The sequence below is a fragment of the Garra rufa genome, chromosome 8 (genome assembly GCF_049309525.1).
Source record: "Garra rufa chromosome 8, GarRuf1.0, whole genome shotgun sequence".
In the NCBI taxonomy this organism is placed as follows: domain Eukaryota; kingdom Metazoa; phylum Chordata; class Actinopteri; order Cypriniformes; family Cyprinidae; genus Garra; species Garra rufa.
The window spans coordinates 40,201,136-40,219,428 of record NC_133368.1 but is presented as its reverse complement, the minus strand read 5'-3'; the positions used below and the strand labels follow the sequence as shown (position 1 = coordinate 40,219,428).

Below are 18,293 nucleotides of genomic sequence, written 5' to 3'. Positions count from 1 at the left end.
CGTAAACCTATCAAAATGTAATTTTTGATTAGTAATATGCATTGTTAAGAACTTAATTTGGACAACTTTAAAGGTGATTTTCTCAGTATTTTGATTTTTTTGCACCCTTAGATTCCAGATTTTCAAATGGATGTATCTCGGCCAAATATTGTCCTATCCTAACAAACTATACATCAATAGAAAGCTTATTTATTGTTTTGTCAAATTTAACCTTATGACTGGTTTTGTGGTCCAGGGTCACATATAGACTTTATATATAAATATATGGATGTTTCTATTTTTTCAAAATTGTGTGACAAACTCGCAAATTGCGAGAAATAAAGTTAGAATAAAAACTTTCAATTCTGACACGTTTTCTATAAACTTTGAATTGTGAGTTATAAAGTCCAGTTCTGAGGGGAAAAAAGACAATGTTCTCAGAAATCTGACATTATTTCTCAGAATTGCGACTTTACATCACAATTCTCATTTTATTTCTCATTATTCTGACTTCATTTCTCAGAATTGCGAGTTTATTTCTCAGAATTATTTCTCAAATTGTTTATTTCTCAGAATTTAGTTTATTTCTTAGAATTGTGACCATTTCTCAGAATGCTGACTTTATTTCTCAAATAGCCTTTATTTCTTAGAAGTCTGACTTAAAATTGTGACTTTTTTCCTCAGAATTGCCATTTTTTCCCCTCAATTCTGACTTTATTTCTCAGAATTTCGAGTTTGTGTCACATTTCTGACATTATTTTTCAGAATTGCCAGTTTTTCTTCTCAGAATTGAGACTATTTATGAGAATTCTAATTTTATTTCTCAGAATTTTGAGTTTATATTTCACAATTCTGACTTTATTTCTCAGAATTACGACTATTTCCCAATTGCAACTATTTCTGACTTTATTTCTCAGAATTGCAACCTTATTTATGAGAATTCTCTTTATTTCTCAGATTTGTGAGTTTATATCTTACAATTCTGACTTTATTTCTTAGAATTAGAAGTTTTTTTGACTCTCAGAATTGCGACTTCATTTATGAGAATTCTGACTTTATTTCTCAGAATTTCAAGTTTATATCTCTCAATTCTGACTATTTCTCAATGTTCTTAATTTCTCAGAATTTTGAGTTTATATCTCACAATTCTCACTATTTCTCAGAATTGCAAGTGTTTTTTTTCTCAGAATTCTCCCTTTATTTCTCAGAATTGCGAGTTCATGTGAATTCTCCCTTTATTTCTCAGAATTGCGAGTTCATGTGAATTCTCACTTTATTTCTCAGATTTGCGTTTACCTCACAATTCTGACTTTAATTCTCAAAATTGTGACTGAGAATTCTGACATTCTCAGAATTGCGTTTATCTTACAATTCTGACTTTTTCTCAAAATTGCGACTTTGAGAATTCTGACTTTCTCAGAATTGCAAATTTATATCTCACAATTCTGACTTTATTTCTCAGGATTGCAATTATTTCTTTCTCGCAATTCTGATATATAGAACTCGCAAATTCGGGATTATATTACGTAATTCCGGCTTCATTTCTCAGAATTGCAAATTGCAAAATATGAACTCGGAATTGTAAGGAAAAAGTTGCAATTACCTCTTTTAAATGTTTTATTCAGTGGCAGAAATGGTCTTTCATTAAAAAAAAAATATTTTGTGAAATAATATTACCCTTTCAAATAACGGTCTTCTATTTTAGTATATTTAAATGTGATTTATTCCTTTGATGCAAAGCTACATTTTTAACATCATTACTCCAATTTTCAGTGTCACATGATACTTCAGAAATCATTCTAATATGCTGAAATTTTCTTTCTTATTTCTTATCAATGTTGAAAGCAGTTGTTACTTTTATAACTTAAGTTTGCTGCTTTGTTTCAGTTAATCGATTCGAAATGATTCAATTTGCAGAAGAACTTGGAAATGTTTTTAGAAATATTGCTTTTGAATGGGAAATGCTATATTTAATGAAGGCTATTTAATGATGGCTATCAAGATATACCTATTTTTTGTTTCACCCAGCCCTGACTGTTCTGATTTTCATTTTACAGGTAATATTACAAATGAAGGAACAGAGATTTTTATGTCTAAATAGGTTTTCTATCTAAGTTTGTAGCTCATGTCAGCATCAGAGCTTAATCAAGTAACATTTCTGTGGTACACAATCTGTTCGGTGTTGCGCCTAGTGTAATACACCACATGCGATTTCTGTCACATCTCATTTCAGATGCACTGAAATTTCATCGCAGTGTTTCAAGCAGCATGCCAGCACTGGAGATGAAGCTACTTTGCTTTTGCTGATTTCTGCCACGCTGCCCTATAGGATTCACATCTGCTGTGACCTTCAGGGGTAACTGAGCCTAGACTGCATAAGCGAAGCCCGATATAGAAACACAGGGTTTCTTTGTAGCTGATGTTAATGAGATGCAGGACAAGCCCACTGGGATTGTAAAGCAGTGAAACGCATATGAATTAAAGGTCATCAATAGAGAGCTGCCAGTCAATTCAGAGAGAAAGGGTCCCAGGTTTGCATATATGCAAAAATGTATTGAAGTCTTTTCCCCATATACAGTATATAATATAGTATATATGTGACCCTGGACCACAAAACCAGTCTTAAGTCGCTGGGGTATATTTGTAGCAATAGTCAAAAATACATTGCATGGGTCAAAATTTTTGATTTTTCTTTTATGCCAAAAATCATTAAGAAATTAAGTAAAGATCATGTTCCATGAAGATTTTTTGTAAAATTCCTACTGTAAACATATCAAAATGTAATTTTTGATTTGTAAAATGCATTGTTAAGAACCTAATTTGGACAACTTTAAAGGTGATTTTCTCAGTATTTTGATTTTTTTGCACCCTCAGATTCCAGATTTTCAAATAGATGTATCTCGGTCAAATATTGTTCTATCCTAACAAACTATGCATCAATAGAAAGCTTATTTATTGAGCTTTCATATGATGTATAAATCTCATTTTTGTAAAATTTTACCTTATGACTGGTTTTGTGGTCCAGGGTCGCAAAATGTTATTTCTTAAATCTTTCTTTGGATTTTTGTGAGTAATATGACATTCTTGACAGGTTTTGTGAGATTTTTTTCCAAGTCTTTCCCCCCCCCCCCCCTAACAATCGCTGTTAGACTCAAGTGGCTCTGTGACATTAATAACTAATGACTTTCTTGTTTCTGCACTTAAATGTCTTGTTTATCATCTGTTTCTATTCGAGACAGGCTCTTGACAGGATCAAAATACAAGAAACTGATTCCCTCTACAAGAGATGCGGAAGAGCGCTCTGGAGGGAAAAGCTTGCCCGTTTCATTATCAGTGGAGCAAGAGACTTGTTATTTCCAACTCCTTCGACACCACACTGTCAGAGTCACTTTTGGAAAAGCTCCTTCTTCGTCACTAGCAGCTCCGCAGGAATTTTGCACTTTGGTATCACGAGACATTTTTGTACGCAGACCCCTTCCATTCACAGCTAAATGCCAATTTGCACGCCTGACTCAAAATTCACTTTGCTCCACATGGTCATTTATTGTAGAACATTGCAGTTTTTGTGCATCTATGCATCTGATCTTCTACGGTTGGTGTCAATTAAGTCAGCATTTATTTGTAAATGCATTATGGTGGTTATCATAGGTTGTGGAATGAGGCGAGATACATTTAGAGATGTGGGAATAGCAGCTTTTATCAGACCCAACTCACTCCTGGGACTCATGGGACAGACTTGACATCAATGTCTGGCTGCATCCATCTCTATTTAAGGAAAACTTCAACCAAAAAGTCAAATTTTCTGAAAATTTTGTCACCCTTAGACCATTTAAAGGTCAAATTGTCTGAAAATCCCCCCCATCAGACCATTCAATATGTGTTTATTGTCTTATCGGAACAGCTTTTTATCAGCTGTTTGGATACTCAATTCGACGGCACCCATTCACTGCAGAGGATCCTTTTGTTACAGTAGATGAGTTTATTGCCTTATCGGAACAGATTTGGAAAAATTTAGCTTTGCATCACTTACTCACCAAAGCATCCTCTGCAGTGAATGGGTGCCGTCAGAATGAGAGTCCAAACTGCTGATAAAAAAACATTACAATAATCCACAAGTATTAATTGAGAGAGAAGTGTGAATTTTTGCAGATTATAGTGATTTTTTTTTTTTTTATCAGCTGTTTGGACACTCCATTTGACGGCACTCATTCACTGCAGATGATTCATTGGTTAGTAAGAGATATAATGCATCCATTTCTATGATTAATGCATAGAGCAAATCTCTGCAGATTTGGAGAAATTTGCATCGCTTGCTCACCAAGAGATCTTCTGCAGTGAATGGGTGCCGTCAGAATGAGAGTCCAAACAGCTGATAAAAACATTACAATAGTCCACAAGTATTAATTGAGAGTTGTGTGGATTGTTTTTATCAGCTGTTTGGACTCCCATTCACTGCAGAGGATAATGCATCCATCTCTATTAAAGTAATAGTTCACCCAAAAAGTCAAATTTTCTAAAAATGTTGTCACCCTCAGACCATTCAAGATGTGCAGTAGATGAGTTTATTGCCTTATCGGAACAGATTTGGAAAAATTCAGCTTTGCATCACTTGCTCAACAAAGAATCCTCTGCAGTGAATGGGTGCCATCAGAATGAGAGTCCAAACTGCTGATTAAAAAAAAATTACAATAATCTACAAGTATTAATTGAGAGAGAAATGTGGATTTAACTAGATTATCATGAAGATTTTTGGACTCTCAGTTCGATGCACTGCAGATGATTCATTGGTTAGTAAGAGATATATACAATTAATATGAGATGCATCAATTTCTATGATTAACACATAGAGCAAATCTCTACAGATTTGGGGAAATTTAGCTTTGCATCACTTGCTCAACAAAGGATCCTCTGCAGTGAATGGGTGCCATCAGAATGAGAGTCCAAACAGCTGATAAAAACATTACAGTAATCCACAAATATTAATTAAGAGAGTCGTGTGGATTATTATGTTGTGTTTTTATCAGCTGTTTGGACTCTCAATCTGATGGCACCCATTCATTGCAGAGGATCAGTTGGTTAGTAAGTGTTATAATGAACCCATCTCTATTAAAGGAATAGTAAAGTCAAAAAGTAAAATTTGCAGAAAATTTTGTCAACTTCAGGCCATCCAAGATGGACAGTAGATGAGTTTGTTGCCTTATCAGAGCAGATTTGGAGAAATGTAGCATTACATCACTTGCTTACCAATGGATCATCTGTAGTGAATGGGTGCCTTCAGAATGAGAGTTCAAACAGCTGATAAAACAGTACAATAATCCACAAGTATTTTTTGAAAGATTAATATGTATTACTTGTGGATTATCGTGATGTTTTTATCAGATGTTTAGAGACTCAATCCGACGGCATCCATTCACTGCAGTGAACTCACTGATTAATAGAGATGGATGCATTATATCACTTATGAAAGGAATAGTTCATTCAAAAAGAAAAATTTGCTGAAAATTTAGTCACCCAAGATGTACAGTAGATGAGTTTATTTCCTTACCGGAACAGATCCTCTGCAGTGAATGGGTGCCGTCAGAATTTGAGTCCAAACAGCTGATAAAAACATTACAATAATACACAAGTATTAATTGAGAGAGTCCTGTGGATTATTTGTAGATTATCGTGATGTTTTTATGAGCTATTTGGACTCTCAATCCGATGGCACCCATTCACTGCAGATGATCCATTGTTTAGTAACTAAAATAATGCATCCATCTCTATTAAAGGAATAGTTAAAGAAAGATTTTGTCACCCTCAGGCCATCTAAAATGGCCTGTAGATGAGTTTTTTGCTTTATCAGAACAGATTTGGAGAAATTTAGCTTTGTATCACTTCCTCACCAAAGGATCATCTGCAGTGAATGGGTGCCGTCAGAATGAGAGTGCAAACAGCTGACAAAAACATTACAATAATCCACAAGTATTGTGGATTAATTAAGAGAGTTGTGTGGATTCTTGTGATTTTTTTCAGCAGCTGTTTGGACTCTCAATCCGACGGCACCCATTCGCTGCAGTGGATCCGTTGGTGAGGAAGTGATGTAATTCTAAATTTCTCCAAATCTGATGAAGAAACAAACTTATCTACATTTTTAATGGCCTAAATGTGAATTAATAGGCAATTTTTCATTTTTAAGTGCAAACATGTTTTTATTAGGATTATTAATGGAAAAATTGATGTACACCTACCACTGTCATCTACCTCCTACTGCTACAGACATCCGCTGAAAATTACAACCCGTGCGTTTCCTACTCATGCCGCCGGCTGTCAGTGAGAATGGGCAGTCCTGTGAATGCCTGGAAAGAAAATACCTCCATGAATGGAAGCTCTGCCCAACGTCACCACAGGAAGTGAATGAACGGGTGGAGTTCAGTGTGGGTGCTTCCTCAAACCCTGTTTTTAAATTCTAAAATAGAATTTTTGTAGATCACTATTACTGTAGCGTGCAATTAGGGGTCCATACGTTCTGGCCACAGACCGTCTCGCCACAGCAGACATTTTACACATTATTCAAACCTTGTTTACTGAAGCCAGACTTGACTCAGACTGCCCCTGCTATAAAGAATGAGAGCCGTTGGATCTGTTAGGGAATTCTTGGGTTGCAATTCATAGCTAGCAATATCCCAATTTGTGACCCTAGACCACAAAACCAGTCTTAAGTAGCACAGGTATATTTGTAGCAGTGCCAAAAATACATTGTATTGGTCAAAATTATTGATTTTTCTTTTATGCTGAAAACCATTAAGTAAAGATCAAGGTCCATGAAGATATTTTGTAAATTCCCTACCGTAAACATATCAAAACCTAATTTTTGATTAGTATTATGTATTGCTAAGAACTTTATTTGGACAACTTTAAAGGTGATTTTCTCAATATTTAGATTTTTTCCACCTTCAAATTCCAGATTTTCAAATAGTTGTATCTCGGCCAAATATTGTCCTAACAAACCATACATCAATGAAAAGCTTATTTATTCAGCTTTCAGACGATGAACCTCAATTAAAAAAAAAAAAAAAGACCATTATGATTGGTTTTGTGGTCCAGGGTCACAATATAACATATATTTAGCTTTCATTTAGATTTAAATACATAATTGATCTGATAGAGTGTTTAAAACCTTTTAAACGGACAAAGCAGGTATTGTGTGAAATGGCCTAAAAAATATTTTTTAATTTCCTTTTAGATGAAAAAATTATAAATGAATAATGGCTATTTGCTTAACAAAGCCCTCATTTAAGAGTAGAACAAAAAAAAAACTTTTTTTTATTTATTGGTATATAATTGCAAAATGATTGCCTCCCATGGGGAGAATGAGAGGAAGGCAGAGTACAGACAGTGAAAGTAGGCCATACAGTATGTGCTCTCAGGTAGCTTTGCCCCTGATGTACCGGATGAGCATGCGTGATGATTTCTAACGCGAAATTACGAATCCTATACAAATACTATGGCGACGTTTCAGTTTATGAATATTACTAACGCCGTGGTAACGCAGCGTGGTTATCATCCAATAGCGAAGCATCAGCTCATGAATATTAATAACAAAACGCCGACGTTCTATTTAACTCCCCAATGGCGTAACGTCGGTGCTGAATATTAATTAGTTTAGGTTGACGTTGTTTAGCAACCTGCCAATAGCGAAGGAATATTACTCCCGTAGCCGTCGCCATAGTAGGAACCGTAAACTTCAGTCAGGACGCGGCTCATCGCCTCACAGTCGTGTGCGCCGTGCAACCTGCAACACAGAGTGACGCCAAGTCTGTTCAAGTTTAGCATCAGCTGTTCAGGTAAGTGAACCTCAGGAGGATTCATATGCAAATGAGTTATTGACAGCTTTAGTATTGACAACCGCTCAGTTTACTACAACTTCGTTTTAGTGAGTGAAAGACAGCAACTTAAAGCATTAAGACAGTGTTTGATATTCCATCTCTCCTGTGTGCGATTTATTAATGTTTTAGATAGGATTCTCGCGTAAGCGCGTCTTTTTTCCATGTTTCTGTGTCTTTCTGTAGCCAGAGCGCATATTTCATTAACAACTTTGGCAAACACTTTCACCTTACGTTAACGTTACCTGTTCGCGCCGCTTTCTAATTCAGCGTCAAAACAGTTGTCATTTCTGTCAGTGTTGAGGCATCATAGGCGTCGTATCTCAGCTGACGCGCTAGTGATGGAAACATTGTTGTAGCGAACTAGGGTTTTAAACAGTTTGTCCATCTATCTGGGATAGTTCACTCAGAAAACAAAAGTCTGTCATTATTTACTCAGCACCATACAGTTAAAAACACCAGACTTACTTTCTGTTGTTGAAGACTGTCCTGTGATGTAATCCATATGACTTGTATCTATATACCAGGTTTTTATCAGACATGAGTTTATTTGTGGGACGGACAACCTTGAGCTTGAGCAGCGCGAGTATATTTGTAGCAATAGCCAACAATACATTGTATGGGTCAAATGATCAGTTTTTCTTTTAAGCCAAAAATCATTGGGATATAAAGTAAAGATCATGTTCCATGAAGATGTTTTGTACATTTCCTACCGAAAATATGTTAAAACTTAATTTTTGATTAGTAATATGCATTTCTAAGCACTTTATTTGGACAACTTTAAAGGCGATTTTCTCAATATTTAGATTTTTTTGCACCCTCAGATTCTCGGCCAAATATCGTCCTATGCTAACAAACCATACATCAATGGAAAGCTTATTCATTCATTAGAAATCATTATTTATTTATTAGATTATCCAAAAATGGACCCTTATGACTAGTTTTGTGGTCCAAGGTCACATTTGAGAAGTAAAATGTCCGATTGATGAATGAACGATTCATTTGAATCGGATCTTTTCAAATAATCGCCAATTGTAATGTAAAGGATTCATAACGAATCAAACTGATCCGGTTCATGAGGTTGACTCGCTGACTCAATAATCTGGTTTCAACGATCCGTAATCTTGCATCTATTTTTGGCTTGGCATCTTTTATTATTAGAAAAAAGTTAATAAATATTAATAAAAAAATATTAATAATTAAATGTGTAGTTAATTAAATGTGTAAATGTGTATATTGACATAAATGTGAGCAAAATAAGAAAACATAAATAATGGAAGTGCATGAATGCCAGTGATATGGGATAGCAGTGCACGTCTTCCACAGTTTGATGTTATGTTTTTGCAGTTTTCTTTGTACTAAATAATCCTCTCATTTTTGTAATTCTACGCCAAGCCTCATAATATGCAACCTAAAGGCTTTATACTGACTTTAAACCTTGGCCTTTGTGTTTTCAGACAACCTTTGTTCATTTTTTTCATTTAAGTATCTGTAAATATGTGACCCTGGACCACAAAACCAGTCATAAAGGTCCATTTTTTTATTCATTGACCATACATTGATGTATGATTTGTGACCATACATTGATGTATGATTTGTTAGAATATGACAATATTTGGCTGAGACACAACTATTTGAATATCTGGAATCTGGGGGTGCAAAAAAAAAAAAAAATCTAAATATTGATAAATTGCCTTAAAAGTTGTACAAATGAAGTTCTTAGCAGGGCATATTAATAATTAAAAATTGAGTTTTGATATATTTATGGTAGGAAAATTACAAAATATCTTCATGGAACATGACCTTTAATTAATATCCTAATGATTTTTGGCATAAAAGAAAAATCTATAATTTTGACCCATACAATGTATAGTTGCCTATTGCTACAAATATACCCATGCTACTTAGGACATATATTACAAATGTCCTAAAAGGAAATACAAAATAAACAGCTGAATATGTGCATTAGTCAGAAAGTGTTTCATTCATGCATTATTTCAACAAAATTTGCCTAGTTCAGTGCAGCCGGAGGCTTTGTAAATGTGACCTTTTATGTCAGTTTCTGTGTGGGGTTGTTGCGCTCGCTCTCTTTCTTTCTCTTTCTCTCTGTGTAATGTGAACATAAGGCAGAAGGTGTGGCTTCTCACATCTTCTCCCTGAAGTGTGGTCTACCTGTACATAATTAATAGAGCACTTAAGTCCTTTCCTCATCAGGACTAATTTGTTCAGCAGTGTTGCGTCATGCCTTAAAAAAAGCAAAACACACTGTAGACTCAAAGCACCTTTGGGGAGAGGTTTTTGAAACCTCTTTTCATAAACATACTAGTCCACCTTTGTTCTAGGTGTCCTGAAGATAAATGTACCTACAGTGACAATAAGTAAGTGTTTGCAAGCAGAGAATAGTATAGTGCACATGCTTATTTTTCCCCTTCCTTCTTCCTACTTGGCTTCCTTCCTTCTGAATTTCATTATTCCCACACATCCTTTACTCTCTTTCTAGAACATTTAATAAGTCTAAAATATTACATTCTATGCGTTTTTGAAAGTAAAGAGAGCTGTCAACTTTGAGATTGTACTTCAGCTCTGCACAAAATTGTAACCCAGTGCTCTCAAATGTTCACAGGGCTGTTATTATACCTGCTGTCTCCCTCAGAAATATAGAAGCTGGTGATGTGCACTTTCTTGCTCAATAAGTGTGGAGTAGCACTTGTGGAGAGAACAATCAAAGAGTTTCCTTTTTGCTCTGCAGTGCTATTTAATATCTGTGTTAATCACACTCATAAAATCTCAATCAACATCATGCTGCTTCTCGTTATACAAAAGACCTGCTGTAAGATCAGGAGTGAAAATGCCTGTACAGTATTTAACCTCCTCACATCCACTAATGGTTATACAAGGTTAACAAGAACATCCTGGCAATTTCATTGATATCTTTAAAAGGAATCGCCAGAGCGCTTTGGGGTTATTCAAGGTCAATAAGAATATCTTGGCAATGTCATAGATTTCCTTAAAGGGGAAGCGCGTCATTTCTGCACCACTAAAAACACTACATGGAATTGAAAAAAAAAACAAGGTTTGTTTGCAAGTAGGGGTGTGCGATATGACGATTTTTGATCGTGGACGATTAAAATGTCTCCACGATCTGCTTTTGAATAAATATCGTAGTATCGTGCTACAGTGTGCCTCCGTCTTAATATACTGTACATTCACTCACGGGACACTGCACTTATTCATATTCGCGATCACAAAAGTACATTATTTGAATGTGCTTCAAAGTCTTGCCGGTAAAATAACGCCATTTGGTCCGCGCGCTGTTCTGGCATGCGCTTCATGAGCGCGTAAACCTGAAGCACGTGCGCTAAAAGCCTGTCAAACAGCACCTGATTACTAAACTGAGCTATCTTTGGCGTTTAATTTGCTTATACTGTCAAAAACACGCAAGGATTACATATAAACACAGTCGGTTGTCTAAAGTGAAAGTAAACAGTTAAGAGTAAAACGGATGCGCGCCGGTATAGATGCGTGCAGCTCTGCGACAGAGCTAAACATGCTGTCGATTGTCATTAAAGGGACAGTACACCCAAAAATGTTGTCACTCACATGTCCTAAATCTCTATAAAAAAAAATTTCTTGTGCTTAACACAAAAGAAGATATTTTGAAGAATGTGGGTAACAGTAGCTGGTCCCCACTGACTTAAAATAAATAAATAAAATATATGGAAGTAACTGGGGACCCAGCAACTGTTTGGTTACCCACATTATTCAAAATAAGTTTTATGTTCAGCATGTTTTATGCTTAAAAAATGCGAGAGTGAGTAAATGATGACAGAATTGTCATTTTTGGGTGATGATACACTAATAAAACAAAACACAAAGGAAAATCACTCACTGCTCTTGACTGAAGAACTTCAATACAGTTGCTTTAAATGTTGCTTCTATGTATAATTTATGTATATAATGTATATAGTGTTTTATTTTTATATTTGTTAATTAAATTTCTTGAATGCTACTGATAAATATATGGACTGTACCTGAAAATTAAAGCACTGTTTGTTTTATTTGTATAGTATGTGTATTTGTAACATGTAGCTTATCTTTGTTCTTATTTTTTAAAAACAAAGAAAATAATGACAAAGATTTTTTGTCTTCGCCCACTTTGGCTTAAACATCTGCCATTCTTTTTATTTTATATTTTGTTACCTTGTAAGGTTTTGGTTTTAAAATAGAAAAATTAATTTGGCTGTACTACTCAGACAACTTGTAAAAAAGTAAAACCAACATGACAAAGAATCGTGATAAAATCGTGAATCGTGATATTTCTTGAAAAAATCGTGATATGATATTTTTACCATATCGCCCACCCCTATTTGCAAGCAAATTTCCTGAATGCTTCTCCTGTCTGCCACTGGTTGGTTTAATAAATATGATGTTCATACACGTCATCGATTTGAAAGGAAGGTTTATACCTGGAGATTTGGCGATGGCATGAGATTTTGCAGTGTAATTCACAGGTTTACAGTAGGAATCGAGCTTCTTGGTGAGAACTGAACAGCGTGTGTCATCTTGTAGTATGATGTCTGTCTGCAGCAGTCAAGCAAACTTGTCACCTTTTGGCGAACTTTGAGGTTTTGAATCCAAAGTAGTTCATATTGGATGAGTTTTTAAAACTGGGGGAGTCTTTGTTACCTTTGTCACCCTGATGAGTTTGCATATCTAGTCTGCAGAAAAAATAGTTTGCCAGTGACTAGGGTTGGGTCTCATTTGAATTGTATCGATTCTGATTCCACTTACCGATTCCGATTCTTTTCGATTCCCTGTTTCGATTCCAATTTAGTAAAAAACAACAACAACAACAACAAACAAGGCCCCCCTATGCTTGACATTTTCTCTAAAGGTGTTTATTTTTAAACCTTTTTTATTACCAAAACATTTGTTTTGCCTTTTTATTTTTCTACTGCATGTTATAAAAAAATGAAAAAATTCAAACAAACTTTAAATTAAAGCTATACCTTTGAATTTAAAAAACCCTCTCCCCAACCTTTTAACATGTGTATATACATATACAGATTTAAAGCTCCTAAATTATTTAATTCAGACATTCTTCACAACTTCAGAGTACTTTTTCTTAATTGAACCTGCCAAACATTCAACAGGGAGATGCCAAAAGACCACTAAACCTGTCCATTTGAACTGGACTGACTGAATATCTACTGTTTGTGTTATAAAATAAACATACAAATGAAAAATACAGTTAAATGCATTCTAAATCTGTTTATGCTGGTGCTAATATGTGCATAAACACTACTGACCCTTACAAGATCCATCTCTATGGGTGAGCAGGACACTCACAGGACATTAATTTTAACAGCTATGCAACTATTCAGAAATTTCATGCAAAAACACTATGGATCAGAGCCCCGAAATCATGAATAGTTTGTGAATCAACAGCGGACTTGTGTGTGCCTAATGTACGACTCCAATATACAAGAATGAATACATTAGGTACGCGCGGGTTCGTTGATATTACTCTGGTCATCTTTACCTTTACATTAGCGCGAGGGTTTGTTTCATGCAGCCAAGAGATGAAGTAGGTACCTGTCCTCCTGCAGGGCTATAGGTTACTTTTATGTGGGCTTTTGCTGGCGGGAGTGGGACAAAATAACATATATTTCTGCTGGAGCAGGCGGGTGGGCACGGGACTAAAAAATCCGTCCCTTGCAGGTCTCTAAGATGAAGTTTGCATGCAGCAGTAGCTTTGTCTTCGGTTTTTACAAAGTGTAGCCACACTTTTGATTGCTTTCCACGATCCATCTTGTAGGCTGATGTTTACAATACCACGTATGGTCCTGGCAGATCGGCAGATGAAAAAATGCCGATACGAGGAAATTTGAAAGTATCCGATTTGAGAATCGGAATCGATTTTCGATTCCCAGCCCTTCCAGTGACAATGCAAAGCTATGTAAGCTCAGCCAAGTTTCCGTCACCGAGCGTTAGTTCTAGCAGGTCACGTGAATCAAGCTTGCACATCTACCTATAGGAATATGACACCAATCATAATATCCTTTATAATTCGCTTTCTATCATTAGTCAGGAGCTATCTTTTTGCTCAGGTGCTAATCACTCACCTCCATCCCCAACTCCTCCTCTTGTCCAGCAAGGACTTGGCTTGGATATTTCTTGTTTAATCAGGCCACTGAATTTTGTTACATAAAATAATAACTTAGAACATTAATGATTCATGTAGCAGATATCATTAATGTAGGTTCTGTTCTGTTTACCCTATAGGGGGGTAATTTAAGCTCTCCCTGCTCTTATCCATGTTAGACTGCATGGATGGGCAGGGAGTGTTTGCCCAGAACAGAACCATACCCCCAACCTAAAATGTATGCTTATTGTAAGTTATTTGACGATAGTGGTTCTGACAGAATTGTGAGTTTATTTTTTTTCACAATTCTGACTTAATAACTCACAATTACATTTATCACGCAATTCAGACTTTATTTCTCACAATTGAGAGATAACATCTCGCTATTTTTAAAAGACAGAGTTGTGAGTTGTCTCGCAATCCTGACTTTAGAACTCACAGTTTTGAGTTTCTATCATGCAAATCTGAGAAAAAAAGTCAGAATTGTGAGTTTTTATCTCGCAATTCTGACTTAATAACTCACAATTACAAGGTTATCACACAATTCCAACTTTATTTCTCACAATTGTGAGTTTATATCACACAATTCTGAGAACAAAAATCAGAATTGTGAGTTTTTATTTTGGAATTCTGACTTTATAACTCAATTTAGGTCAATTATATGTTTATCACACAATTATGACTTTATTTCTTGCAGTTGTGAGTTTACATCTCACTATTCTCAATTTTTCCTCAGAATTTCATCACAGTTTGAGAATTGTGAGGTTTTTATCTAGCATTTTTGACTTTATAATTTGCAATTGCGAGTTTATATCACATAGTTCTGAGAAAAAAAGTCAGAATTGTGAGTTTTTATCTTGCAGTTTGGGTATTTAATTGAAATTGAAATTATATCACGCACTTCTGAGTTGTCTCGCAATCCTGACTTTAGAACTCGCAATTACAAATTTATCACACAATTCTGACTTTATGTCTCGCATTTGTAAGTTTATATCGTGCAATTCTGAGAAAAAAAGTTAGAAATGTAAGTTTTTAATCTCGTAATTCTGATTTATACTACCATTCATAAGTTTGGGTGTCAATAAGCTTATTATTTATTTATTTATTTATTTAGAGAAATTAATACTTTTATTTAGGAATTGATCAAAAATCAGGTAAACACATTTTGGTGAACAAAGAGACTTATTCAATAATAATAATAATAATTTTATTGAATAACCAGTTTTTTTTACTCTGAAATGCATCAGATTATGTCAACAGAACAGGTTGAAAATGGCATCATGTTTTCATTAAATGAACTTGTATAGCATATTGGCCTGATTACTGGAAAATGAGTTCACCCACATACATTTCCAGAAAAATGTTGTTTCCTCAAATCTCCTCAGTATTGGTTGCAGACCATACATTGTCCATTATTTACAGTAAACAACTCACATGGGCCATTCTTAGTAATTTGTTTCATACTCCACATGAATGCTATTGTTTTTTTGTTTTTTTTTGAGTCACAGGCACTATTGTGGTTCAATATCTTTTCTGTGTTGCGCAAAAGCCTTTTTGCCATGCCACAATAAAGTCTGCTTTTGTGGTATAGCTTGTCCCCCCTGCAGCTGTGAGATGCCTGTATAGGTGACTGGTAATTAGTCCCATTCTGTCTGCCATGATTTATGGAGCTCACCATCATGCGTGAAAGTGATCCATGAGCCAAAACAGAGACATTTTGTACACCCAAGCTAGTTATGGTTTTATATTTTAGCAAAATTATTTAGGTTAACCTAGTACAATCTCAAACCATTAATCGGCCCTTTACATTTTAATGTCTTTATTGTGAATTTTTATAGCATTTTTTTTTTGGTTCCACATTGTTACTACCATAAGTATGGTATGATATGTTTTTTTCTGACATTATTCTATGTTTTCAATGCAAATATTTATACCGCACTATAAACAGCAGCAAAATCTGACACATTTCTGCTGTCACACAGTATATAGCATAATCTCACTGCACCCGGGAATGTCTATTAGCATACGTCTCAGTTGGTCTAATAGTCATTTGTCATTGTACCGCGACACTACCAAGAGTTTTTTACCAGCTAAATTATATAAAAACTCATTTGCTGTTAAGGTCACGACTGCTGTGGAGTGACATGCAATTGTGACATGATGTCTGACGTGACCTAAATTAGCATGTATATTACTGTCAATATCCATACAGGCACGTACGTATACCTTCGTCATTGTGTGCGTAGCTCCTTTGACCTTACATTTATTTTTACTGACGGAAAAGCCCGGGAGGGGCTGCTGCTCCTGGCTGGGTATGGAATGGGGCAGAAATAAATTGCCTCCACATCTCCTGCGTCTCTGCGGAGTTTAACGAATGATAACGTAGCTGGGAAACTAGGATATTGGGAAGGTCAGCTAGTTCTAGTAATTAGCAGAGGGGATGGAGATGGAAGGTGAAAGAGGGAGAGGGGATGGATTCCTCATTGAAAGGGGTAATGAATCACTCTTACTGTACATTACTGACAGGACTGTGGATATTTTCAGAGATTAAAAAAAAAAAAAAAAATTGGGAAGCCTCAGAAAATCTGGCAGAAGACAGTGACAATATGGTTCCGGAATTTAATGCCTTGTTTGTTTTCTCCACAGAGAAATTAGTTTGAACTTTGAGATTGTTAAAAGCAAAAGACCTCAGTACACTGTAAAACCCAAAAAATTACGCCAACTCAAATGTTTGAGGAAACCGATTGCCTTAAACCATTTAAGTTTAAAAATCAATAAATATAAGAACTATAAACTCACCTACATTGAGTTAAGGTAATTTAACTCAATGTAGATGCGTTAGTTCTCATATTTATTGGTTTTACAACCTAAATGGTTTAAAGCAAAAGGTTTCCTCAAACGGGTTGAGTTACCGCAACTCATCTACATTGAGTTAAGGTAATTTAATTTCATTTTGTTTATTTATTCATATTATATATTATTTATATATTATATTGAATATTATATATTCAATTTGTTTTCTAACATTTCTATTTATCAAAGAAACTTGAAAAAGTGGTACTCAGCTGTTTTCATATACAGTGTGTGTGTGTGTATATATATATATATATATATATATATATATATATATATATATATACTGCATATGAAAACAGCTGAGTAGCATTTTTTTCAGGTTTCTTTGATAAATAGAAATGTTAGAACAGCATTTATCTGAAATAGAAATCATTTGGAACATTATAAATGTTTATCGTCGCTTTTGAATAACTTAAAGCATCCTTGCTAAATAAAATTAATTGTATTAATTAATAAAATTCAGATGAATGCACATCATTGTATTGTTTCTATTTGTAGAAGAATCCTGAAAAAAGTACTGAAATTTTTTAAATATTGATAATAATAATAATAATAATAATACATGTTTCTTGATCAGCAAATCAGCATACTAGGCAAGGCAAGGCAAGGCAAGTTTATTTATATAGCACATTTCATACACAATGGTAATTCAAAGTGCTGTACATAAAAAGGAGTTAAAATCACAACAGCAAACAAATCATAAAAATTTAAAATAATAATCACACTAACAACAATAAAAACAGAATTTAAGAACATTTCAGATGATTTAAAAAATTGATTTTAAAATTAATTAGCACAGTAAAATGATTATACATAAAATAATGCAATCTGTTCGGACGTAGCACAGTGCTCATTCAATAAATGCACAACTAAACAGGTGAGTTTTAAGTCTGCGTTTAAATGTGTCTAATGTATTAGCACATCTGATCTCTTCTGGAAGCTGATTCCAACTGCGGGCGGCATAATAGCTAAAAGCCGATTCCCCTTGTTTTGTGTGAACCCTTGATATTACTAACTGACTCGATCCTAGTGATCGGAGTTGTCTGTTAGGTTTGTATACTGTGAGCATATTTGCAATGTATGTAGGTCCTAGGCCATTGAGTGCTTTATAAACTAGTAAAAGTACTTTAAAATCTATCCTAAACATAACTGGTAGCCAGTGTAAGGACCTAAGGACTGGTGTAATATGCTCTGATTTTTTGGTTCTAGTCAGAATCCTGGCAGCAGCGTTCTGTATGAGCTGCAGCTGTCTAATGGTCTTCTTGGGAAGGCCGGTGAGGAGACCATTACAATAGTCTACCCTGCTGGTGATAAAGGCATGAACAAGTTTCTCCAAATCTTGACGGGAAACAAAACATCTAATTCTTGCAATGTTTTTGAGATGATAGTATGCTGATTTAGTTACTGCTTTGACATGACTACTGAAACTGAGGTCTGACTCCAGAATC

At 35.0% G+C, this 18,293-nt stretch overlaps 1 protein-coding gene across 1 annotated transcript in view; it reads left to right on the top strand.

The window, feature by feature from the left end:
* Positions 1-3,265: 3,265 nt before the first annotated feature.
* Positions 3,266-18,293, top strand: part of LOC141340179 (ubiquitin-conjugating enzyme E2 E3-like) — a 51,819-nt gene continuing 36,791 nt past the window's right edge. The window contains exon 1 of the mRNA XM_073845106.1: positions 3,266-3,357. Coding sequence (XP_073701207.1) covers positions 3,266-3,357 — 92 coding nt within the window. The remainder of the gene's footprint in view (positions 3,358-18,293) is intronic.